Genomic DNA, 27,537 nt, shown 5'->3' on the forward strand with positions numbered 1-27,537 from the left:
ATATGAAGGAACCAGTTAGGAATTAGGCTCAGCAGTATTAATAAGAGATCTGACTATAATGGCTCAAAAATATAAATAAGGGTTTCTTTTTCTCACAATGATTATTTGAGAGAGGTGATTTCTGGAATTGAATCAATGGTTTGACTATCTCAGAGTCAAGGTTTCTGAGATTCTCTGGGCCTTTGCCTCATGGGGAAAGGAGAGTGATGCTGAATTTAGTCTGAATGGGGCAGTAGAATACAAATAGGCACAATGTATGGTGTGATGTTATTCAAGTGGTCAGCAACTTGAACTTAGTTTAAATGTAATAAATAAATGACAGTTTTAAGATAGGAAGGTGAATATAAAAGCAAGAGTACATAAAGGAAATATTTCACCATTGTAAAGGAGAATAACTGGGCCATACTCAAAGGATCTGATAGGAGCAGAAAAGATGGACAAATCTGGGGAAAATTATGGAGTAAGTAGATAACTGGTGTGAAACTGAGTATAAAGAAGGAGAAGATGTATTAAGGAGACAGGTGACTGACTTTCAGCTTGCCAGTGTATAGAACTGGTAGGATGTTGATGATGATGGGAAAATGGGAGAAATGGTATGGTACTGCAGGGATAGATCATTCATATTTTTGTTATAGCAAATCACGGAATAGAAAATGGTCAGGATGGCTAAAATGGCCATTGGTGTTTTTCTTAGATAACGATAGTGAATGTAGAAGGAGAATATCCTTCAAAGCCTTTCTTGAACTCTGAAACATGGAGTCGTAACCATGGACTTATATGTGGTGAGCTGAGGGAATTTATTAATGTCCTAAAGAATTATAGTTCATTGGACTTTAAGTTACCTTAGTGTGAAATTTTTAATCATTGGCAACATTTCGATCCCACAATCTGTCTTTGGTGTCTTTCATCTAATGCTGTTCTAAAATAGGTTAATTTATTAAATATTCAGCAATAAAACATTTATATTTAATTTCAAATAAAATGTTACAAATATATTTGAACACCTTCAGTGTGTTTCATTAAATTAAGCTAATTTTTTTTTTTTTTTGAAGGTACAGCAGGGAAGAACTGGAAATTCGGAGAAGGAAGCAGCACTTCCATCTACAAAAGCTGAGTTTACTTCTCCTCCTTCTTTGTTCAAGACTGGACTCCCACCAAGCAGGTTAGTTAGACCATTGTAACTCAATTTATTGAAGGCATTGGTATCTTCACCTTGTGTTAGTGCTTTAGTGAAGCATAAAAACTCTGAATGTGCCACCAGAAAACTGAAACATTCTACTTTGTGTAGTACAAAGTGAATTCTTTGTGAAAAACTTATCTGGGTGCTGTTCCACCTAAAAAGATCTAAGTGAGTGAGAAATGAAATATAGTACTATAGTTACATGTGTGTATAGAGACAATTTTACATTCAGAAGAGGTGGTGACAACAATAGTCTTGCTGTTTTCTGTGCTTAGTATTCTTATATAAAGAATTATTGGACTTCCTTAAATCCTAATCTATTGGCCTAAAGTAATTTTACTGATTTTAGTAGAAGAGATTGTTGAAATTTTAGCCTAGGATATCTTTCATATTAAAACCATTTTCTTTGGCTTGTTGTGATAACATCTAACTTTGAGTTCCTCAGAGTATCAGTTATAAGAGGTAAACATGCTAAAAGATGTCCTTTTAATTTCAACATTACAAATGGCTAGCCTGTTAGGAAAATAATAAAGGATTAGATAAGACTAGTGAAGTTTGATGTCAGCAGTTTAATCTTGTGTTAGATAACTTAAATCAGTTATTTCTCTGAGCCTGAAATAATCAATAACCCAACTATTACTAGTTCATTTACCTCTTGTGTTACTTGCTTATATTTATTTTATACAGTTTTCTGGTTTGTTATTCTGCTATTTTGAATTGCTATAAGAGATTATATTTCATAATATATAGATGCAGGAAGAGACTTTCTGTAATTCAGTCCTGAAATAGAGATTCTTGAAACTTCCAGCTAAAATTAAATGTCAGAGGGTGGGGGGTGAAGGGGATCTTAATATCTGGTGATGGGAGAAGATATGACTTTGGGTGGTGGGCACACAGAGCAATATACAGATCTTCTAACAGAAACCCACACCTGAAACCTGTATGTTCATATTAACTATTGTCCAATAAATTTAATAAAGTATTATTTTTTAAAAATTAAATGTCACAAAGCCATTAGAATTTGACTATCTCTTCTCATCTTAACAATTACTACCCATGAGCATTTCCAAATATGATTATTTAAACTAAATGCAACTTCATAAAATGTTTGGCTAAGAAGTTGTGATAGCTGAGAAATACTGATCTTTTTAATATATAGTATTTTGTTGGGTGTGCTTTTTTTCGTATTTTAAAAGAGGTCAACTTTCATTCATTGAGTTTATGGTGTTTTATAGTGTAGATGATGTTAAGAATTTAGACTCTCGAGTCAGACTTCAAATTCTGGCTCTGTTTACTTACTAGCTGTGTGTCCTTGGGCAAATCCCCTAATCTCGTTCTTTCATTTCCTGATGTGTAAAACATAGTAATAAATACCTCCTTCACAGGGTAGTTATGTATATTAAATGGATTAATTTATGTAAAGTGTTTTAGAACCGTAATACGTACATACATAGTAAATAAATACTCTATGGATATTTGCTATTATTATAATTAAACTAAACTATTTAAAAAATCAACAGCCGTTTTTCTGTACTTTGCCTATCCCCCCCCCCCTTTTTTTTTTAAATACTTGGGACAAATTATAAAGAGCATTATAAGGGCTTTGGCTTTCCTATAAGTGAAATGAATGGGGAGTCACCATCAGATTTTGAGCCAGTTAGGAGGTTGTAGCAGTTATCTAGGCAAGAGATAATGGTAACTTGGACTAAGGTAGTAATGATGCAGATGATGAAAAGTAGCCGAATACTGGATATATTTCAAAAGGTATAAAAGATCGTGTACATCTTTTATACTGAGATAGAAATGACTACAGGAGGGCTAGTTTTTCAGGGAGAAGACTGAGAATTCAGTTTAGGACATAGTAAAATTGAGATGCTATTAGATATGCAGATGGAAATTTATGTAGGAAGTACGTATATGGATCTGGAGCAGAGATGAAAAGGCATGGGCTGGAGATACAAATTTGGGAGTGATCAGTGTTTTAAATAGTATGAAATGAAACTGAATTAGATTATAGAAGAGGTAAGTATTTATAGAGAAGTGGTAAGAGAACAGAGCCTTGGAGCACTCTTTGCAGGTCAGAAAAATAAGTATGAGACAGTAAGAGGAGACCAGTAGAGAAGAATGATTAGTGAAATTGGAAGCAGACCCAGTGTATATCTTAAAAAGGATGCATTTCAAAGTAGGAGGAGTGATTAACCATCAAATAATACTGATTGATTAAGAAGAAGAATGCTGAGAATGACTTTTGGGTTTTAAAATGGAAGGGTCGTTGGTGATCCTGACCAGAATCATTTTCAGTGGTATAAGGTGAAGATTTTTAAAAAAGAGTTTTTGGACAGACTTTTTGGATTCAAGAGAGAATGGGAAGAATTAGAATGAAAAAATAAGGATACTTTTTGAGAATTTTTCTTTTTTTTTCTGACGGGAACAGAAACGGTAAAGTATTTGGAGGGGGATTGTAGGGTCAGGAGAAAGCTTTTTTCAAAATGAAAGAAATTACAGCATGTTTGTATACTTAGGAGAATGAGTTAATAGTGAAGGGACAGTTGTTAGAGCAGTGGCCTTATAAAGGTCAAAGGGGATGGGATGTAATATGCAAGTGGAGAGTTTAGCCTTAAGGAGGAGCATGGACAATTCACTCATAGTTACAGAAGGGAAAGCAGTATATGAAGGTGGATGGGTAGATAATGGTGATGGGAACAACTGAAAATTCTCTTATTGCGTCAAGTGTTTCAGCAGCAAAGGATGCAGGCTTATCTGGTGAAAATGAAGATTAGTGGAAGGGGTGTTGAATGTTTGAGAAGAGAGGAGAACGTCTGAAGTAGTCATTTGGAGGTGAATAAACTAGGGGAAAGGAGTAGGATTTTTACGTAGTGCCTGTAGGGAAATGTAGAATCATGAGAGTGCTTTTTTTTCAAGGTGGGAGAAATTACAGCATTTTATATGCTGATAGGAATGAGTCAAGTGAAAAATCGATGACACAGGGAGAGAAACTACTTTCCCAGCTTTTCTTGAGGTCAGTGGCCATGGGTTTAAAATAGCGTGCACCAGTATGTTTCTCTTGCCCTCGTCAGGTATTCATGTGTTTATGAAGAGTAGCTACAGTTGGATTTAACAGAGGTTGAGGTTATACCAGGCAAATATGATAAGGTGAGAGGACAAGGAAGGTGAGAGTGTTCTTGAGGGAGTGATTGTAATGATGGCCCATGGATCTAAGAAGAGATGGGAGGACAGTAGTGGGTAAGGGACAGTAAAAAGGAAGTAAAGAAATGATAGAAAAATTAGCAGTTTTACTACTAAAAAAATGGATAATTGCCAACACAATCCCTATAGAAACATACCTAGCATATCACTTTTGGATGTAAAAAAAGTGCTCATTTTTCATTAGGAAAGTTTGTTTTCTGGATTCATCTTCACTTGGTCAAAAGGATACTTTTCAGCAATTGTGAATTATTTCCCTAAATATTTGTTTTTTCTGTTTTTTATTTTTATGGAAATTAGAAAGACATCTTTGAAAGTAAAATTTTACTGACTTTAGAGAGAAGATAGTAATGTCATTTAAGACATAATACAACTATAAATTTTGCCAATTATTTCTTCTATGGAAGTTCTTTCCTTCTTGATTTAGGATTCAGTCCAGGATCATTTATTACAATTAGCTTTTTTATCTCTTTTTTCTTCTTTAATCTGGGACAGCTTCTTAGGTATTCTTTGTGTTTGTTGACATTGAATTATGAAGAGTACATTCCAATTGTTTTGTTGATGTTTCCTTCTTATTAGATTCAGGTTTTGTTTTTTGGGCAGGAATACTATGTAAGTGAAGTTCTATCCTTATCAGTTCTTCATCCTGGAAGTGCATGATGTCACTTTGTCCCATTATTAGTAATGATAACTATAATCACTTATTTGTGGTGGTGTCCTTAGGATTTCTGCACTGCCAAGTTACTGTTTCCCTTTGTATTTAATAAGTAATCGGAGGAGACCATGGAAATTGTTTCTCTTTGAAGTTTCCAAGAATTTTAGTATCTGTTGATAATTTTTGCTAAAATATATTATTAATGTAATGGCTGCAAAATAGTGATTATCTAACTGTTATTTCTCTTACATTTGTTAGTTGGCATTCTGTTTTAAAAATGAGTTTTCCCATCTCTCACACTTATTTATTTATTATCAGCCAAACTCATTAATTTTTATTTTATGTGTGAGAGTATGTGTATGTGGCTTATAAATACGGATTTTTTTGTATATGTGGTATATAAACTATATATATGATTTGTATATACTGTACTTGATATTCATGCTCAAATTTTTCCAGATTTGGTCCATGGCAGCCTCTTCAAACTGGCTTCTGTGACCTTTTGATATGTCCTCATCTTTTTTTTTTTCTTTTTCTTTTTGATTTTTTACTTTCTGGCATGACCAGATGTTCCAGGCTTATCGTGTATCTTCCCTGCTCCTTCCCTGGAAGCAGCCATTTCTCAAAGGCACCCTCATGCCTTTTAGTGGGAAATGGTCATTAGAAACCAACATTTCTAATGTTGGCGCTGATTATTTCCTTTGGGGGTCACTATTTCCAGATATTTGCAGCACTCAGAGTTAGGAAAAAAACCCAAGCAGTTTCAATATGAAATTGCCATGTGTATGTTCTATTTATAAATTTTAGTCATACAAGCATTCATGTTTTTCAAAATTTGACACTACAGGGTTCTAGTTTCCTTTCCCTATTGCATCTCCCTTTTCCCACAGTGAAAATCTAGTTTCCAACAACTTCAGTATTTCTCATTTGCTTCATTTTATAATACACACAAAATACATTAGAACATATACACCTACTATTACAAAAGGCCTGAGTTCAAGATATCTTTGCAGTTCTTTTTTTTTTTTAGACTAAGGGTATTTAGTCAAAATCCTTTGTTCAAAAGTTTCTTTCATAGCCATTTTATTAATCATTTAAAATACAGTTTGACCTATTGCTTCTGTTTGTATTCAGTGTTAGCATTTCTTTTCCTCCCTGCTTATTGACATACTTATTTTTTACATACATAAAACATTTAACATAGTTGGAAAGGCAAGGCTATTCTAAAGTATACTCAGATTTGTCACTCCCCTATTTCTTTCATTCCTGTCAATAGTCAGTTTCATTTCATTTAGTTTCTGATTTATTCTTTCTGTGTGTTCTTTTGTTTTTGTTTTTTCCTAAATAAGCAGATATATAAGTACATATATTTTTAGAATTTTACATTGAAGAGTTAAATTATTTTGAAATGAATTTTTATGAAATATTTACTGTAAGTTTTTATAAAACATCGAAGTGTTACTGTTAAAAACTAAGAATACTTATACCTAAATATAGGGAAAGAAATACCAAAATTTTGAATAAGATTTTGTGAAACTGCAGAAATTAATGTTATTCATGAAAACTCAGAAATTTATTTCTCAACTACATATTATAACCTGAAGAAAGCATTGGTTCTTATTTCTGCATTTTGACATGATACCATCTGTGTTGAAAAATATTTCTAATAATATCCTAGAGTTAGTAAAATGTTGATAACACATCTATATTTAAATACCACTAGCTGTCTTAGTACTGCTGCAAATATTTTATGTGACATGGAGAATGATACTATAGGAACAAGATTAAGGATTTTATAAAAAGTGTGTCAGGGGGGAAAAAAGAGAACAAGGGGGGTCAGAGGCAACAATATATAAGAAAAAACATAGCAAATTTATCTCGCCAGAAACAGCACCTCTTCTCAGTCTCAGACAAGTTCTGCCTCCAGAAAAGCCAATTCAAGCGTTGGGAAGTGGCAGGATCGATATGGGAGGGCCGAATCACCTGATCTAAGGTAAGGCTATTTTTAAACATTGGATACTCCCTGATGTTTAGCTGATCAGTGTTGTTTTGTCTTATTGGTAAGATAATAAATTTTGATTAGACTGTACCATATTTTTACTCCCTAAATTATGATTTTTCAGTATAGTTTTGAGGGTTTAAGTTACTTTTTAAGTCAGGCCTTATCACCTTATTCATGCTTTCTCATCTCCAGCCTTTTATAATATAAATTGCATGGTGCCATGCTAATGGGTGCTCAATAAATGTTTTTTCTCCCTCTTGCTGCAGGTTTAATTCTTTCTCATAATGCACCCTATTTAAAAATCCCTGGTAGCTTTTCACTATTTGTTGGAAGAACATTTACCTTCTGAGTCAGTATTTCGGACCCATGAAATTGGACTCCACTGACTCTTTCCAATCTTTATGTCCCAACTTTAGTGCATAAACCTGCCATTTTAGTAAGCACATCTACCAGCTATCCTAGGAAATGGTATTTCCCTTATTGTTGCTATGCTTTTAGTCATCATCCACACTTCATAAAATTTTGGGTTGTGTTTTGAATCTTAAATTTATAGAGTATATAGCCTTGGATGGGTATTGTAACTCCCTGAGCCTGTAAAATGGGAATAATAACTTCTATCATAAGGGATGTAGTGAGAAGCAAATATGTTAGGGTATGAAAGTCCAGTGTCAACAGTAATCAGTCTGAGCAATTATAATTAGCTTGACTTAGAAATATAGACTAAGATACCTTCCTAATTTACCATTTGAAGTTTTAAACAATGATGGTATATTGGGGAGGTGGGGGAAGTAGTATGTTTTTGTTGTTATAGAATTTTAAGCTTTCTTCCTGGGCAGCTTGATGTTATATGCTTTAAATTATTTTCATTTTCAGACTTTTAAACATGTAAATTATGATCAGATACCTTTGATCATAACATCCAAAAGAAAAGCAGAGGGAGGAAACATAAAAATTTTCTTTTTTAAGGGGTCTTTATTATATATTCCTCACAAGTAATAGGAATTTCTAGTCACCTTGCTTTGATAGGATTTCTTGTTAGGAGAGAATAAGCTTACACATTCTCAAAAATGGGTGTTTGTCTCAAAGTAAAAAGTATTTCACTTTTTAAAGGCTATCCCAACTATAAGTATAGTAATTTATGCAGATAGAAATGTACGGGGTGGGGCTAAATATACAGGGTAGGTTTACAATTGTGAGTATGAAAAAAACAATTTATTTTTGTATTACTGTTTATTAATTATTGTATTATTTTCCATAGACAATTGTAAACCTTTTGCCCTATCCTGTATTATCTATATTCTTAGAGTAGTGTCAATTGCATGTGTTGCTTTAACAAGTTACAGAATGAAAATTTGTATATCTTACTAATATTTTAAAAGTACCAGTTGACATTTTTTCTTATGTATTATATACAATATTAACTTTATTTTTTATTTTTTATTTTTTTTATTGATTATGGGGGGCGGAGAGAAACATTGCTTCCTTGTTACATTTACTGATGCATTCATTGGTTGTTTCTGTATTTGCCCTGACCTGGGGATTGAACCCGCAACCTTGGTGTATCAGAAGGATGCTCTAACCAACTGAGCTAGCCGGCTAGGGCCTTAATCTTAGTTTTTAAAACTAAAATTCTTGAAGAACCAGTAGAAATTTCAAGTGTTATTTTAAATAAAAGATCTGAAAAGTGTGGAGTAGAGTCTATGAATCTTTTCACCTTTAATATTTCTGTGGAACCCAAAAGTTTAATAGCAGTGCTAATAGTATAATATTTCTATATATAATAATTGATTACTATAGTACACAGTGCTTAAAGAAACACTGGATTAATATTTAATCTGTTCAGTGATCTAATAAGGGCCAGACAATAAGAGCTTTCATTTTCATCGTGCTACTATTGATAATGAATCAGTAGGTATCTTTATATATAAAGAATAACTATTTTCTTAAACTTATACCTGTTTCATGGCATAAGTACTAGGTTTGGATATTAGGTTTGGTGTTGCTCATGTGTGAATTTAGGACAGTTCCCTAAAGCCTCTAGGCCTCTGTTTCTACATTTGTAAAATGATAAGAGCTGTAGGTTATGTTATCTGGAAGGCCTTTTTAATCCTGAAATTCTTTATTTTCTGGCTATTCCCTGGTTTACCTGGAAAATGAGATCTGAGAAATTAGGGAATTTGGCCAAATTCATGGCTTAATTAAGAGGCAAAGCCAGGGCTAGAGTCCTACATTTTTGGCTTTTAATACCTGCAGTTCAGGCAAGTTGGCTTTCATAAGGAGAAACATAGAAATACTTTATTTTTAATGCAATTTTAAGCTTCACATCTGGCATTCCTTTTATATCAATCATTTGACTTAGAATTTTCTATTTAAAATAGTTGTTTTTGATACAGTAGTTTATTTCTTGAAATAAGATGGCTAGTTTACAGGGAAATTATTCTCATATCTTTGATACAATAGTTTATTTCTTGAAATAAGATTGCTAGTTTACAGGGAAATTATTCTTGTATCTGAAAGCAATACATTTCAGTACTTACACTATATAATCCACATAGTGCATAAACAAACTATTTTACTATTGTTTTTCAGTGTAGAACCATGAAAATATTTAAACGTGCTTGCATTCTTATAATAGACAAACATAAAACTTATAGTAATAAAACTGGATGTTAAATGAACATTACATCTAAGAGAGACTTTTCATTTGTTCTTGCACTACTTACTATTATGTCTTGATGAAATAATGTACTGAAAAGATGTACCTGTACCTTTATGGCATTTGATTGAGCACTCTGCATATTGCTGTATTGTGTAGCTTGTAAGATTTTATGTGATTAGACATATGAAGGCCTTTATTTTTTTATTTTTTATTTTATTTTTTAAAAATATATCTTCATTGATTTCAGAGAGAGGAAAGGAGAGGGAGAAAGAGAAATAGAAGCATCAATGATGAGAGAGTCATTGATCAAGCCCACAACCGGTCATGTGCCCTGACCAGGAATCGAACCCTGATCTCCTGGATCCTAGGTCGAAGCTCAACCGCTGAGCCATGCCCGGCCGGGCCAAGGCCTTTATTTTTAAACAACTCACTGTATAATCTCTTTTTCTATCAGTGATACATTTAAAAAATAAAATTAAGCATAAATATGGTAGACAAACCTTTATTCCAAGCTCTGCACAAAATTGAGTACACTTGACTACCTAATGAACACATTTATGTCTTCCAGTGAGTCAAATTTTAGCATCTTTCACCTTTGGGCATTTAGGATTTTTGTTTGATTTTTAATATAGTTTAAAAAAGTAAACATTTTAAAAATTCAGGCCCCAGAAAATTAGCATATAAAAAATACTTTTTGTCAAAGAAGGGAAAGGTTTTGGAGTTGTAACCTGAGCCTGAGTCCTGGTGCTGGCACTTTACTACACAAGAGAGCCTTTTTCCACATCTGTGAAAATGAAACTAATTGTACTTACACTTTACTTGCAACCTACTTGTGAATTAAATACAGTGGAACCTCAGTTCTCAAACTTAATGAGTTCCGGGAAGGCTGTTTGAGAAGTGATTTGTTTGAAAATGGAATCATTTTTTCTAGAAATAATGTAAATTGGCCTTGGCCCGGGTGGTTCAGTGGTTAGAGCATCGGCCCCTGCACCAAAGGGCCTCATGTTCGATTCCCAGTCAAGGGCACGGACCTGGGTTGCAGTTTCAGTCCCCAACCCTAATAAGGGCACGTGCGGGAAGCAACCCATTGATGTCCATACCCCCACCCCGCCTTCCGCTTTCTCTAAAAAGCAATGGAAAAAGATCCTCTGATGAGGGTTAACAAAAACCAAACAAACAGAAAGAAATAATGTAAATTGAATTAATTTGTTCCAGATCCCTAAATGATTCCGTTTTTAACCCTTCTTTTCTTAAATTTATTTGAACCGCCCCTACTAGCCTTAAAATAATCACTTTCAGCACTTGTTCCAGGGGTATCATTCAGGAGGTCAGTATGCAGCATCTTCACTTTTTCATGTATCATTGCCTCTGAAATGCTGTCTCTGGCTAACTGCTTTTCCTTTATCGAAATCAACAATTTTTCTACCTTTTCAGTTACCTGTGATCATTGTTTCTGTTTCATGAGGACTTACATTCTTAATCAACATTAGCACTATTGATGACCTCTTTATGTTTTAAAATTGTGCTAATCATCCATTTTGCCAGCAACAAAAGGAAAAAAAAACACAAAAATAATTGACAGCACAATTTCCTGAGATCTTAACTACTGGAAATTAGGTGGTAAACTGACTCATACTGGCACATTCTCACCTTTGTGGCCTGAGAGACACTTTTTGTCATGCTGATGTATTAGCATGAAAGGGTTTTCAGGTCAAGAATGGAAGTTTTGTTCCACAACTGAGACATTTTTCCCATGAACAGCTTGGTCAAGAACTGAATTGTTTTAGGTGGGAAACGTTCCAGAACTGAGATTTGACTGTAATTTCTCAGCTTGTGAAAGCATCTTTTGGAAGGCACCTAGTAAGTGTTAGCTTCTTTGGATATCTGCTCCCATCATAGGCTTCATCAGTCTTTTAAATGTAATACTGACAGAAAATTACATGTCCTGAAGATAGTTTTAAATGCTGTGATTTTAATTTGGGGCATATATTACTTTTCTAGACAGGATTTTAAAATAAATCTTCATATAAAAATAGAATATATTAAAATTTTTTATAAAATATGTGTATACACTATAGAGAAAATTATTCTTGTGCTTTTTTAAAAATTTTTTTTATTCTCATCTGAGGATATTCCTTCCATTGCTTTTCAGAGAGCGGGGGGGGGGGGGGGGGGGCGGGGAACATCAATGTGAGGGAGACACATTGATTGGTTGCCTCCCATGTATGCCCCAACCAGGGCCAGGGATCGAGCCTGCAACTGAGAGGTACATGCCTTTGGCTGGAATCGAACCTGATATCCTTCAGTCTTCAGGCCTACGGTCTAACCACTGGGCAAAAAAACCTGGCTAGGGTTCTTGTGCTTTTGAAAGTAAAAAAAAAAAAGTATAGAAGCACTGCTGTCAGTACGCAAAAGTAAAAGGTCAATATAAAAATATGTATGCAATGAATGACATCCTTATCTTAATTATTAGACCTTGATAGGTATGACTATATTAATAAATATTTAATAATGGGTTAAATATTGATTTTTATCAACTTTTAAATTTTTCTGGAAGAGAATATTATTGTAAGTTTCTTTCTTTGGCTTGTACTCCTCAACTTTGGCTATGTGTTGGAATTACCTGGGGAGCTTCCAAGTTTATTGATGTGTAGGCCGAAGAGAGACTCCAATTTAAATAGTCTGATGTGCACTCGAGATATTAGCCTTCTTAACTCCCCAGATGATTCTGAAGTGCAGACAAAGCTAGGAAGCACTGATTTAGAGACTGGATTCTGGGTTGGCATAAAGATTAAAATCAAATGTTAATTGAGCATCTTGGATTTCAAAATAAAATGATAGATTTAACTATAATGAGAACTGACATTTTCATAGTGTTTTACAGCCTCACAGAGCCCTTTTCTATATGTAATTCTCATTTAATTTATATTCTTTGTCTCTTGGAAAATCTTTTTGTTAGGAACCACTATCAAAGGTGGATCATACTTTTTCTATTGCAAACAGATTGGTAGAGAGTTTATTTGCTGAGTTGGAATCCTGCACATAATATTCTCCTCATATCCTTTCTCTGCTTATATTCTTCATCTAAAATTTCTTTCCTTCCCATCCTATATGTCCAATTCTATTCTACAGGTCTTTAAGGCTCATCTCTTTCCTAAGTAGCTTTAAAAATATTATACCAATTTTTCATGCAGAATTGTTACTGCCATCTATTAGATGTATGACCTGAGTTAGACATCTGCCTTTAACTTGGGAGTATGAAATAGCCACATTCTAGGTTTTTTTCCCCCCTAGAGAATGCACCCTTGAATTATCTGTGCCCAATTCTTGTTAGAAGCTCTGATGTAAGAAAACAATATTAATAGATTTCTACAAGGATATGTGATTCATTCCTTCTTTTAGAATAGTGGTTCTGAACTGTCTTTGAAATAATAACCCCTTTGAAAGTTTGCTGCAAATTGTGGACTCTTGCCTGAAAAATACATGCATACACATGCATATATTTAGGTTCAGGGACCTACTGATCTTTGAATCCCTTGTATTCTAGTTAAGGACTCTTGCTCTAGTAAAGTACAATTAAATTCTTAGATCAAGCCTCACAGTTTATTAGAGGGCTGTATACTCAGAACTCATTGTTTTGCTTCCCCTGACTAAATCATTTCTATTGAATTGTGCGTTATTGTTACGCTTCAGCCAGTGTTGAGGAATATTTTGAGAAACAGCTCTGAAATTCAGTTTTGTTTTTATTTTATTAATATTGGAGACTATCTTTATTTCATTGTTTTTCAGAGCATGAGATTGCAATCCATTTTTGAGTTTGAAATCCATTTGGTGGTTTCAACCACCAAATATTTCTTGGTTTTGTGTTGTTTATTTTGGTTTTTCCCCTGTGTTACATTTACATATTAATAAAATTATATTTGATTTTAATGCTATTTTTTCCTTTATAATGAGTGTAAGTATTGTTTCATGAAACTTAGTTTTTTATATAATATGTGTGTACTAGATTGCTGTGCAAACTATTTCTTAAAGAACAGTGTTTTGTGGTCTAAAAAGTTGGAAAACTACTGTACTCTATATTTTCTCTTAAGGTGGACTCAAAGGAGAAATTTCTTTCTATTTATTTTCATCTATAAATGGGAATAATAATAGTTGCAACCTCCTAGGGTTATTATGAGGAGTAAATACAGATGGTCCCTGACTTAATGATGCTTTGGCTTAATGATTTTTTTGACTTTATGATAGTGTAAAAGTGATATGCAATTAGTAAAAACTATCCTTTGAATTCTTAATTTTGATCTTTGATCTTTTCTTAGGCTAGTGATACGTGGCAAGATGCTCTCTCATGATGCTGGATAGCAGCAGTGGGATGATTTTCCCCAAATGTAGGCTAATACAAATGTTCTGAGCACATGTAAGGTAGACTAGGCTAAACTGTGATGTTTGGTGTGTTAGGTATGTTAAATGCATTTCAATTTAACAATATTTTCAAGTTATGATGTGTTTATTGGGACATAACCCCATTGTAAATCAAGGAGCACCTGTATGTATAAAGTGCTTAGAATAGTACTGTCCTGTCACATAGTGGGTGCTCAATAAATACTAGCTATTATTACCAGGAACAGCAGTCGTCAGTGATAATGCTTTGTTTTTATCTTATACAAGTTAAATATTTTTGTTATTAATAATGTCCTTTATTTCAGCTCTTAAAAAATAAGCTCAGAGAAAAGATTAAAAACTAACCTTTTGTCTATCTTCCCTTGGCTCTGATTTTGTCATTTTAAAAATTTCTGTTGTATCTAATTTAATTATAATATCAGAGATGTTTTCATATTCATCTGTGCCAGAAGGAAAGGTAGAGGCTCTTGTGAACGTTCACTGCCTGTATTATACTGTAGATTAATGAAACTGTAGATATCACTATGATCAGTTTGTCTATTTCAGCTGTGTACTGTATGATTGAGTCCAGTATTAGAAAGAGAATCTTGACAGCTTCATTAGCTGTCTTACTGAACAAATTTTAAGCCCAAACATGTGCTGTGTGGAAATCCACGTTTAAAGATCCTCATAGTGAAGCTCTACTAAATCTTTTATGTATTGAAGTAAAAAGTGCTGTGTCAAAAACTTTTAGAATAATATGGTTCAACTTTTAGAATAATATTCTTTCCCATAATGTGGCATCAAAATAACATTGAATTGTTTAATTACTCATCTGTGTTAAGTATTATGTGCTTTTTGTTACTTTGGTACATTTGTATTTGTCATAAAATATTTCTAAACAAAATGGTAACCTTCACATTTCCGATTAAGGTAAGTTAATTTGTATGGGAAAAATATCTGGTCAGGGAGGTGTTATTTTTATGGAAATGTAAGGAATTAAAAATTTCTGGACTCCCTCTAGAGAGATATATTGTTAGGGCTAGTTTCTCATTTTTATACTTTTAGAAGCATAGTATTTGCCATTGTGAGTCTTTAGTAATTAATCCACTCAAAGCTGAAAAAAAGTAATTAGACTTCTCTGATCATATTTTAAATACACTTTTAAGAAATAAGTACTCCCGTATGCCACAGAGGTTTTTAAAGCAGAAGTTCTTAGAAATCCATGGTGAAAGATTATAGAACTATTTCTCCCTGGCACAAAATTAGAATATTATATCTCAGTTTAATTTTTGCTGCTTTTTAATAATTTGGAGAATTTGCAATCTAAAAATTGCAAATTCAAACAAATTTGTGAGAATTGTTCTTGATGGGAATAAATTTAAAAAGATGGAGGGGGAGAATTCAGCAATTGAGACTAGAAAAGAATGGAAAAGGAAATAATAGAAATGAAGATTTTTTACAATGAACTCTAAATGGCGAGGGAAATTCTGGCCTCAGAATATACACCTTTATCTGTTAGGATGTTGGAATCTGAGATGTGTGGATATATCTTTGATAAGTTTATAGTTGCTTTATAATTATTTTAAGTTTGGGAGAGGAAATTGGAGCAATATTTATGTTAAAGGTATTTGGATTTTTCTAATGCATTAGTGCTAGGATAGTTTCCCAGCTCTTTTGAAGGGTGGTATAGGTTAAATAAAATCACTCTTGGTCTTTGAGATCCTGAGGGTGCCTAGGAAGTCAGTGATAAAGGTGTAAAATCAGAAAGGCTTGAACTTTTTAAATAATTGTACTAAAATTATAGAGAATAGAAGTCTTAAAAATGGTCAAGATGGTAAGTGGGAATTGATTATGTAGTTGAAGACATTTCAAATGCTATTACATACTTTCTACAGGGCTGTTTTGTTTTCGTGATCATAAAATTATGGGGCTTACTTCAGACAAACTTAGACCAATTCTTGATTTTCCAGAAGTCTTACATTTCTCAAAGGCCAGTTATCTTGCTGGAAGGCAGCATGACTCAAGGGATAGGGGTTTATAAGCTTTGAAATCAGACTCAGGCTTAAAAGTTAGTTTTGACATTTAAGTGCTGCTGAGGTCAGTGACACATCATTCTGGGCCCTTGCTTTATAATTTCTGACAAGTATACAGTAGTTTTTTAAGTTAAGGCTTGTGAGGTTTAGGTAAAATATATAGGCATTCAACAAATGGTAGCTGCTGTTTTTGGTCATTTTAGGAACCTAACTGTTGACTGTAGAAGGATCTGTGGCACTTTGGTGGTTTTACTTTTATAAAGTTTTAAAGGTAGGATTATTCACAACTGAAATACAGATTAAGAGAAATTCATCTGATTTGCATCCTTTTTCATTGTCTATTCTTACAAGTAATTTCTGGATCTTATTTAAGCATATATGCTTCTATAAAGTCCTTAACTTTACTAAATGGCTTTTGACATTTTAAAAAAATTTAACTTACTAGATTTTCCTGTTGAATTTGCAGTATTTTGTGGTAGACTATTTTCCATCTACTTATATCCTTCAGTGGGTTGTAAATTACAGTTGGAGATATGGCAGGCATGAATTTTTCTATCTAAAGGGAAGTTAACAAAAATATAAAACTGGTTCCCTTTTTGTGCTTTCTAATGCTCAGAATAAATCACTGAGGAAGATACCCTCTGTGTATTGAAATGAGTATTATTACTTTTCAGGCCTTTTTGGGGAATTTCTAAAAGTTTCTGTAATAGAACTGTGCTACATGTTATAATTATAGTGACCAAAATTTTTTATTTTCATTTGTTTAGCATTTGCTACCTGATTCAATGCCACAAAGATAAATTCAGTTGGATACTATTAAAAAATAGTAAATTTGGAAGAAAACCTATAAAAATACTTAAATCTAACATGATCATCATTGGGTGTATTGGCACAAGTTTATAAATAAGATTTAGTTTTTATTACAATGCAAAGTAGAGAAATCCAATTCAGTGAAGTTTTTAATGTATATTGTAATCTGATTTTAAAGTACTTTGCAAAGGGTTTTAGCTTTATTTCTCACCTGATATTTGTGTTATTTTTAAACATCTAATTAGGTGAAAGTGAATTGATTCAATTTTTATGTTACAGGAGGTTACCTGGGGCAATTGATGTTATTGGTCAAACTATAACCATCAGCCGAGTTGAAGGAAGGCGACGGGCAAATGAAAACAGCAACATTCAGGTTTAGTAGTTTATTATTATACTTTTCACTGGAAAATTATATGCATGATCTAATTTAATTTATTCAATATATATTCATAGTGCTATGCTATGTGTTAGGTGCTACAAAGAGATTTAAAACGTGGAATCAGTCACCCTTTTTATTACAAAAGCTGATTCATTTAGAATTTATAGCCTTTGAGTCTTTTCTAGTAAGATTTTTTTTCTTCTTGTTATAAATGTTATGTATGGTTCATTGGATAAAAAGAGGAAAATATGAGAAAAGTCTAAAGAAGAAAATAAAACCACTGATAATTCTACCATCTAAAAATAACCACTTTTAACATTCTGGTATAACTCTTCCTTGTCACTAAGCAAGATTGGGATACTATTATATTTTTGTGTGTCCCTTTTTTTTTTCCATTTGAAATTATTTGCATTTTCCCATAGTCTTAAAAATATAACTTAAAATCTCTTCATGATAACTTTATTGTATGGATATATCATTATTTAATGTGGCTTTTGTTGGGGAAAACAAATTAGTAAACTCTTTGTTTTCAAGTGAAAGAATGAAAGGGGATTAGTTATTAGTAACTAGGATAATTCAAGTTAGAACTTTAGCAACTGAAACTTTCAGCTATTAGCTCGACTACACTTTTTTTTTTTTTTTTTAATCCTCACCCAAGGATATTTTTTCCATTGCTTTTCAGAGAGAGTGGAGGAGAGAGGGGTGGGATGGGGGGACGTCAGTATGAGAGAGAAACATCGATTGGTTGCCTCCCACGTGAGCCCCAACCAGGGCTGGGGATCGAGCCTATAATTGAGGTACATGCCTTTGGTCAGAATCGAACTTGAGACCCTTTAGTCCGCAGGCTGACGCTCTAACCACTGCACCAAACCAGCCAGGGCTACACTTTTTTTTTATGACTTATTTCGTTTTTTAAAAACTGAATTTTTGGGGGTCACATTGTTTAATAAAATTATAGGTTTCAGGTGTACAGTTCTATAATTCATCATATGTGTATTGTGTGTTCACCACCCCAAGTCTCCTTTCATCACCATTTATATTCTTCCTCTTTCTCCCTATACTCTACCCTCACCCCTTTCCCTTTGGTAATCATCATATTGTTGTCTGTGTCTATGAGTGATTTTCTTTTGGCTTGATTCCTTCACTTTTTTCACCCATCCCCCTAACCTCCTCCCCTCCAACAGCTGTCAGTCTATATCTATGAGACTCTTTCTATTTTGTTTTAGTTTCTTTTTATGAGTACTTTAAAAATATCCAAACTGATCTCGCTTGTACGTGGAATCTAAAGAACTTAATAAACTGATGAACAGAATAGATTCAATGACATGGAAGCGTAGATGAGACTGATGAATGTCAGAGGGGTGGAAGAGGGCGGGTGGGTGGAGGGGGAGAGAGTAACCAAAGAATTTATATGCATATATGCACAACCCAAGGACGTGGACAGTGGTGGGGAGAGGGACTGGGGAGGGGGAAGAGACGGAGTGGAACGGGTCATTGGGGAGGAAGAGGGACATCTGTAATATTGTAAACAAAAACAAACAAAATATCCAAACTGTTTTGATTTTTCTTACCTTTAATAAATTAATCATGTAAAATGTTCTTTTTAGCATCTTTAAAGGTAAATCATTTCTAAAATGAAGATAGCCCTAGCCTGTTTTGTTCAGTGGTTAGAGCATCGGCCAGCAGACTGAAGGGTCTCAGGTTCTATTCCGGTCAAGGGCACACATCTCGATTGTAGACTTGATCCCCGGCCCCGTGTGGGAGGCAACCGATCTATGTGTCTCTCTCACATCGATGTTTCTCTCTTTCTCTCCTCCCCTTCCACTCTCTCTGAAAATCAATGGAAAAAATATCCTAGGGTGAGGATTAAAAAAAATGAAGATAGTCCTCTCTTTACCCCACCACCAAAATGCCATAATTTCGTAAAATAAATCTCTTCTCTTCATTAAAAAATAACTTACCAGCATATGCCTAACAAAAATTACTGTACATAAATATAGGAAAAGTTAACAAAAGGAGGGATTTTATGTTTAAATGGTATGCTTTAGCTGGTAAGATTTCAGAAATCTAAGCTAAGTATACAACATTATGTTGCTTGTTTCTGCTGTGTTTCCTAAATATGTTTGCAGAATTTAGAATTTCTTAGGGAGCCTGTCAAAAATCCAAATTTCTCGGTGCCAATCACCTGTGGATTTGGTGCCTGTCCCTTACCTGTTCACACAGATTAGTATTTTGTAAATACTTTTACTTTTCAAGTATAAACCCTTGTTCTTAAAGTTATAAGGGCCACACAAAAAAAGTTATTTACATATCTGACTGCCTCTTGCACCCTGTTGATGCATGCTTTACAGTCTTTTACTTTGCAGCCTGGTGATGACAGGCCCTGTTATGATGAATATCTGTTTCTGTTGCCATGTTATATCTTTATTGTTGAAAGTATTACAGATGTCCCCCTTTACCCTCCATTGACCCCTTCCACCCTGCACCCACCCCCTCCCCCAGCCTACTGTCTGTGTCCTTGGGTTATGCATATAAGTTCTTTGGTTAATCTCTTCCCTCCCCCCACCCCCCCACCCCTACCCCCTTTTCTTCTGAGATTCATCATGCCATGTTATTTTCTTAATGCTAGTATCTTGGACTAATGATTGCATTGCCTTAATTTGACTACTTTAACTTTGGTTGGGTAACAAAGATAATACTTATTACATTATATTTATGAAGTACTTAGTTGTCTCTTGTTTAGAATGTTTTTATTATTTTGTATTAAGAATATTTTTGTAATGATTCACTTTTTCCAAGGCTTTAAATATGTGTGTGAGTGTATACTTACATCTGAGTATATATACACATATCACACACAGAAAATTAGCCTCGCTGCCTTGAAATATGTGTATGTGAATAAAACTTTTTACTTTGATTCTTAGATTAAATGAAATTACTGAGTTTAATCACAGATTAGAACATTTATTCATTTTTTAAAATAAACTATGCTCTAATTTTAGGTCCTTTCTGAAAGATCGGCTACTGAAGTAGACAACAATTTTAGCAAACCACCTCCATTTTTCCCTCCGGGAGCTCCTCCTACCCACCTTCCACCTCCTCCATTTCTTCCACCACCTCCAACTGTCAGCACTGCTCCACCTCTGATTCCACCACCAGGTAAATAGTACATAAGACATTTGGTTTTGAAAAACACCCATGAATGTTTCTTTTATTTTGAATTTAACAATTCAAATGTATATTTGAAAATAAAATCTTCATTCATTGCATTAAAAGTAATAGATACGAAATTATGTTGTCTTCAGTAGATTCAAACTGAAACAGATATTATATACATGTCTTGCTATTTCAGCATAGCAGAGACAGTATACTAAAATAGAGAAGAATGCACAGATACTAAAATTATGATCCAAAAATATGATCATGTTCTCCAAACTAAAGCTGCTAGTCATATATAGAAGTCCATATTGAATTATAAATCATGTTAACTTGTTTTGAAAAATCTTTTAAAGATACTTTTAGAATTGGAGTAGGTAAAAAAATAAATTACATCCCATGAAGAGATTTTTGAGATGAAAATCTCAGTCTGGTGGTTGTCTTTGTATACTGGTTTCCTTTTGGGAGACTACATCTGGATGCCAGCTACCTGGTATTTACTTCTTTTAAATGAGACAGAAAATTAATGAAAACTTTTATCATTTTTGTAGCCACTTTTGATTATTTATTAAAAACTAGATCAGTGCCAATAGAAAAAAATTAGAAATCCCCAAATTTTATATTTTCAGCCTTTCATCTAGCGGCCTTTATTTTATTCCCAGTAAACTTTTAATATTTATTGCCCTTAACCAATTAAAAAAATTTTTTTTATATGTTTTTATTGATTTCAGAGAGAGGAAAGGAGAGATAGAAACATCAATGATGAGAGTCATTGATGGGGCCGCCTCCTGCACATCCCCCTACTGGGGATCGAGCCTAAAACCCAGGCATGTGCCCTCACCAGGAATTGAACTATGATCTCCTGGTTCATGGGTCGCTGCTCAACCACTGAGCCATGCTCGCTGGGCCCCCGTAACCAATTTTTAATGAAACTAACAAGATTGATTTAGATAATAAGTTTTTTCTAGGGAGAATGCCCTTAGTAAATGATAAAAATCAGCTATTGGTCCTAATCAGAATGTGTAATACATATTAAGGTTGTAGTATATGTCAGTTTATACTTAAGAGCCATGACTGCTCAGTCACTTCACATTTACAAACCTTTGTTTTAAGGTGCCAGTTATGGTCAGAGTATAGAGGCAAATAAAGGATCTGAATAGTCCTTCCCTATAGTAATCCTTGGCCTCTACATGTTAGTTATCATATCGGCCCTACAGCCACAACAGCTTCGATTTCCTTCCATTGTCATCTCTACCTTCAAAAGGATATAAAAATACTTATGAAAAATGATTTTGGCTATAGAGAATCTTGTCTTAAAAATAGAAGGAAGGAGAAGACTGGATAAGGTTAGAGGTGCTTACTCCAGGCAACATTATTTTTAAAGTTCAGTTAATTCTTGTTCCAACAAGAATTTTTGTTCTGAAACACAAGCCAGAAGTTGTGATTAGACCCATGATTCTTGTGTGTTTAATATGGTGAGAATTAACTAAATAAAAGGAAAATAATGACTTAATGATTCATAAATAATTTCTTTGTCCTCTGAAAAAGAGAAAATTTAGAAATAGTTAATTTTGAATATATTTGACTTAATGAGACTAAAAGATGATTAATAGTATGATAATAGTCCTTATGCTAGATTGCTTTATAATCTTACTTAAACTTTACTAGGTACTAAAAGTGATTAAAAGGATTTTCTTATTTACTAGCAAAATAGTATATGCCCAGATGGCTGACATTTTATATAGTTCAACATTAGCTGTTTGTTAAGGTAAGAGAGTGGTGATATGTATTCATGATGAAAAAATAAATACCTCATTGGTATAAGAATATTTAGTAGCTCTGGAAGATACTGCTGATAGGCTTTTTTAAAAAATGAAAAATTACTCTCATTTTTTTGCAATATAATCTCTTTATAAGGATAACAAGTCTTCTAATAATGTTTACATTATCTGTGGTATTGTATAACATTTTTCTGTGATATAAACTATTTAATGTTAATTTTCAAGTACAGGCTTTCCATATTTTATTTTTATTTTTATATTTTTTAAATCCTCACCCAAGAACATTTTTTACATTGCTTTTTCCGGGGGGGGGGGAGGGGAGAGAAACATTGATGAGAGACAGACGTGTTGATTGGTTGCCTCCTGTACATGCCTCGACTGGGCTGGGGATCGAGCCTGCAACCGAGGTACATGCCCTTGGCTGGAATCTAGCCCTGGGACTAAAGAGTCCCAGGGCTGATGCTCTCACCACTGAGCCAGTCCAGCTTGGGCCAGCCTTTCCATCTTTTAAATACCTATTCAGATTTCCTTTGATGCTTATTTTCAGATTACACTTCCATGCTGTCCTATCAACATTTAAGGAATACAAATTCAGACCAGTTCATTTATTTATTTATTTATTTATTTATTTATTTATTTTATTTATTTATTTATTTATTTATTTATTAATATATCTTTATTGATTTCAGAGAGAGGAAAGGAGAGGGAGAGAGAGAGATAGAAACATCAACGACGAGAGAGTCATTGATCAGCTGCAGCCCGCAATCCGGGCATGTGCCCTGACCGGGAATTGAACCCTGATCGCCTGCATCCTAGGTCCACGCTCAACCACTGAGCCACGCCTGGCCGGGCCAGACCAGTTCTAATGCTGGTTTGAGCAGTACCTAACTGTGGTATATTTGCTGGATTGAGGTGGGGGAAGATATCAGTTCATACAAAAAATCAAATATTTGTAAGTTGAAGCTAACTGAAGTACTTCAGTTTTACTAATTATGAGCTGTTGGAGAGAGTATGTTTCCCCACAGTGCTAATCACAAATGTCTTGTGTATACTTCAGGTTCTCCAAATATATTACCTAATTGAGTTATCTGTAATATATGCAATATATTGGGGATTGTAATATGGGGATTTTCAGGTTGATAATTGGTACAGTCACACAAGCACTTACCAATCAGAATGGGCACTGGCTTTAAACAACACTGTGGCTGCATACATACATACCAGCTGAATATAGGTCTTGATAAAGCCGCATTTTAACATAATTTACCAAAGAACCACATGATTACTGTATGTTCTTTTCAGTTTATGGTAATTTATATCACCTTAAGAATCATTTGCAGCTAGGCCGACCAGTGTTGCCCAGTGGTTGAGCATCGTCCCATCCACCAAGAGGCCATCAGTTCGATTCCCAGTCAGGGCACATGCCTGAGTTGTGGGCTGGATCCGCAGGTGGGGTTGCCAATTGATGTTTCTCTCTCATCGATGTTTCTGTCTCTTTCTCTCTCCCTCCCTTCCTCTCTCTCTAAAATCAACAGAACAAAACAAAACAAAAAAGAATCATATGAAGCTAATAAAAGAAGGCTCTGTGGCTCAGGAGTCTTTTGTAAGCATTGCCTTAATAAGTAAACTCCATTTTCTATGAGAAACCCTAGGTTTTCTTTGTGCTTTGCTGAGAAATACTAAAAGGAAAAAAAAATCTTTCAAAAATTAATTTAAACATTTTAATTTTGCCTTTGTTACATTAGCTTTCAAATGTGTAAGTTTTTAAAACTATAGTCCTATATATGATGGGACAAATAAGTAATGATATATGAAGTCCATATTTTGGGGTGTTACCAACTTTTTCATAAATAGGGTGACGATGTATCCAGACTTGCCCAGAACAGTCCTATGTTATGCCTTTTGTCCTTGCGTGATCATCATTCCTTCCGAAATGCTTTGTTTGGAGGGTGAAGTTTGTAGCGAACTCTGTAGTTGTTTCGTAGCATCAGTAGCACCTTAGCAGTGATAAGGTGTGCTAGACAGTGCTCGTCCAAAGGACTCTGACCATCAGATCGTTAACGGGAGAGGAGAGGTGTAGTGCCTCCTCTCCCCCTCGACATACTTACAAACATATGTGAGACCTTATTAACACTGAGAACAAAGTCTCTCTGGCCACAATAGATTAGTGTGAGAAGTAGAGGAAGTTCTGTAGTGGAGAGCAGAGTAAACATTAATGGATGTGCGGTCCTAAATTAATGTTGAGACTTTTGGAATTTTTAAATGGAAAATATTTAATCTGGTTCCTTGTTGCCTTACAGCTTGAAAACAAACACTGATTATTCAATATCTTCCTTAGTTTTCAGAAAATCTATTTTTATTTGCTAGTGAACCAGATCTATTGTATTAGTGTGGTTTCATGTTTTCACTGAGTAATAATACAAATAATAGCTAATATTTATTGAATGCTTACTATTGAAGACATTGTTCTGAGCATACTTCTTGTATTAACTCAGTTTTATTCTTGATAGCATCTGAAGTAGATATTCTAATTTTACAGATTAGTAAACTTGGGGGCTCAAGTTGTTTAAGTAATAGCTAGAAAAGTAGCAGAACCAGAATTCCAGTCCAGGCAGTTTTGCCTGAAAGCCTGTTTTATTAACAGCACTGAAGTGAGTCATTGCCTGTGTCAAGGAAGCTATATTATTGGTTTATGTGTATTCACCCCAGTAACATGTCTTAAAAGCCTGTTCTTTCTTTTCAAGTATTTCCTTGATGTTGAAGTACATGCATATACATACATCTGTGTGTCTGAAAGTAAGGGAGGTTGTAAAGAACGGGAATCAGAATTTTTTTAAAAATCCAGTCACTGAGGTATTGCTGTTTGCTTGATTTGTGTTAAGCCTGTGTTTACTGAATAAACTAGTTTTGAAATACTACTTTATTAGAAGAAAATTTATAAAGTTGGAAAGATTGATGTTATAGAGTCGTTGATTTTTATTTTTTGATTTTAGCAAAATATACATAACAAAGTATGATTTTAACCATTTTGTAAATGTATAATTCAGTGACATTAAATACATTCACAGTGTTGTGTAACTATTACTAGGATCTGCATCTAAAACTTTTTCATCATCTATAACATAAACTATGTGCTCATTAAACAACAACCCCTTCCTGCTTACCCCAGCCCCGGGTAACCTCTATTCTTTATTTCTCTATAAATTTGCCTATTCTAGGTACCTCATATAAGTGGAATCATTCAATATTTGTTTATGTTTTTAAAATAAAATAACAGTGAGCGTAAACATACTTTTTATAACTATGTTCAATCTATATTACATTTCATGGTAGACTTCTAATTTAGGCTTTTAAATGTTAATTTACTTTAGTGTTGTATTTTGTCTTCGTTTTTTTAATAATGGAGTTTATTGACAGAAGGCATACTCAGTTTAACTCATTTCTTGTTACATTGGTCAATATTAAGGCTCATGTGACTGTGATTCTGTATGTTTTGGGAACAACTGAAATCTAGCTTAGGATAGAATTTTATATTGAAGAAGGCTCTTTGCTTTACCGAGATGTAGCCCAACTAGTCTGGACCACAGACAAGTCATCCCTGCTCCTAAAGTTGGATATAAGGTTTTAGCTGTTTATCTAGATTTCAATATGTGTAAGATTCTGCATTTTAGTAGGAATTAGATTTCTTCCTAAAGGTTTGTCAACTATGTCAGTCTCTTACTACTCATCTAGTACTACAAATATATGAACTTGAAAATCTTGTTTATTCCTTAGATATCTTGATTTTGGGTTAGCGATGCTACATGGGGTTTGGGAGAAAAACAACATCTGGAGTCTTCTGCATTTCCTCCAGGACCTACCATGTCTTTAGATTATTTTTCTATTAGCAGTCTGGTTCCAGCACAGTGGCTCTCAGTCCTTGGGGTCACAGACTCCTTTACATTCTTAAAAATTACTGCAGCCCAAAGAGCTTTTATTTATGCTTGTTACATCTATTTTTTGTATTCGATATTAACTAAGAAATTAAAATAAATAGTATACACCCATTACTTATTAACATTAAGAAAATAATTTCTTGAAAAATAACTGTTTCCAGAGCAACAAAAAACATTTAGTGCAAAGAGTGGCATTGTTTTACACTTTTGCAGTCTCTTTACTGTGTGGCTTAGTAGAAAATTGGATTCTCCTGTTTGTTTTTATATTGAACCTATTGTGATTTTTCATGTCACACAGCCTCTAGAAAACGTAATTGTACACCTGTAAGAGAATGAGGGTGGAAATGTCAAATGCCGTCTTAGTATTTTTATGGAAGTAGTTTTGACCTTGAAAACTCTTAGAAGGGACTTACGGGACCCCAGGGGAATCTCTAGGTGACACTTTGAGAACTGCTGCTTTGGCAGAAGATTGGCCTATATTGGATGAATAATATTAGCATCTTTGAGGTACAATTTTGTCCCTTTAGTTGATAATCTATTTCATGAATATAACATTAAGTTAATTTTATAGTTTCATGAAGCTTTTTGGTCTTACACAGAAAATCTGCTTATTAACTAATGCTGTTTGCAAAAAATGTAAGCATTTCAAAAATGTATTTTGCAGCAGTACTTTGCAAAATAATTCCTTGAAGTTTTTGAGAGCTATACTGTTTCTCTCATGTTTTGTTTTTTGATGTTAAAGAAACTTAACCTACTGTGTTTTTAATAAATTGAAAATAGGTACTAGTGCTAATTATCTGTAATAAGTAGTATATTCTGGCATAATTAAAAATTAACTTAAATGTAAGTCTAATAGAAATTAAAAGCTTCTTCTGAATGGTGATTTTTAGGATATTGATTTTTTTAATGCCTTCTTTTGCTCCTGGATGCTCCCTTTATAATCGTTTTATTTTAATAACAGATGCTACATTTTGCAGAATTATAATTTAATATTTGCCTTTTATTTGTGTGACTTTTCCAGTTATTTTGTGATTATATATGAGCTTATAGAGATCAATTCCTTTATAAGTATTTTTGCAAAAATATTAAAGTTTCTGTCATGTTTTTATTTGTTTAACAGAATTTTAATTTTCTGTAGCCTTAGATTATTTTATAAACTAGAGGATTAAGAGATCCTAATAGAGATAAAATAGTTCATTTCATTTATAGTTAGCATAAATCACTTTCTTTACCTCTTAGGTATGAAGTATTCTAGTAACTTTGCTGCTTTAAGTTTTGTGACTGTAGCACCTTTTAACACTTTTTTTTTCCTTTAAAGAGTAAATGGTAGATGATATATATATGTGTATATAATTTTAAGAAT

General features: G+C 33.7%; 1 protein-coding gene across 8 annotated transcripts in view; it reads left to right on the forward strand.

The window, feature by feature from the left end:
- FIP1L1 (factor interacting with PAPOLA and CPSF1) overlaps positions 1 to 27,537 on the forward strand; it is a 75,048-nt gene that overhangs the window by 23,826 nt on the left and 23,685 nt on the right. For all 8 annotated transcript variants that reach the window (XM_081154740.1, XM_081154741.1, XM_081154735.1 and 5 more), the window contains 4 exons: positions 1,053 to 1,162; positions 6,925 to 7,032; positions 17,203 to 17,296; positions 20,305 to 20,461. In XM_081154740.1, coding sequence (XP_081010866.1) covers positions 1,053 to 1,162; positions 6,925 to 7,032; positions 17,203 to 17,296; positions 20,305 to 20,461 — 469 coding nt within the window. The remainder of the gene's footprint in view (positions 1 to 1,052; positions 1,163 to 6,924; positions 7,033 to 17,202; positions 17,297 to 20,304; positions 20,462 to 27,537) is intronic.

The sequence above is a fragment of the Miniopterus schreibersii genome, assembly GCF_964146895.1.
Source record: "Miniopterus schreibersii genome assembly, chromosome: 1".
Taxonomy (NCBI): domain Eukaryota; kingdom Metazoa; phylum Chordata; class Mammalia; order Chiroptera; family Miniopteridae; genus Miniopterus; species Miniopterus schreibersii.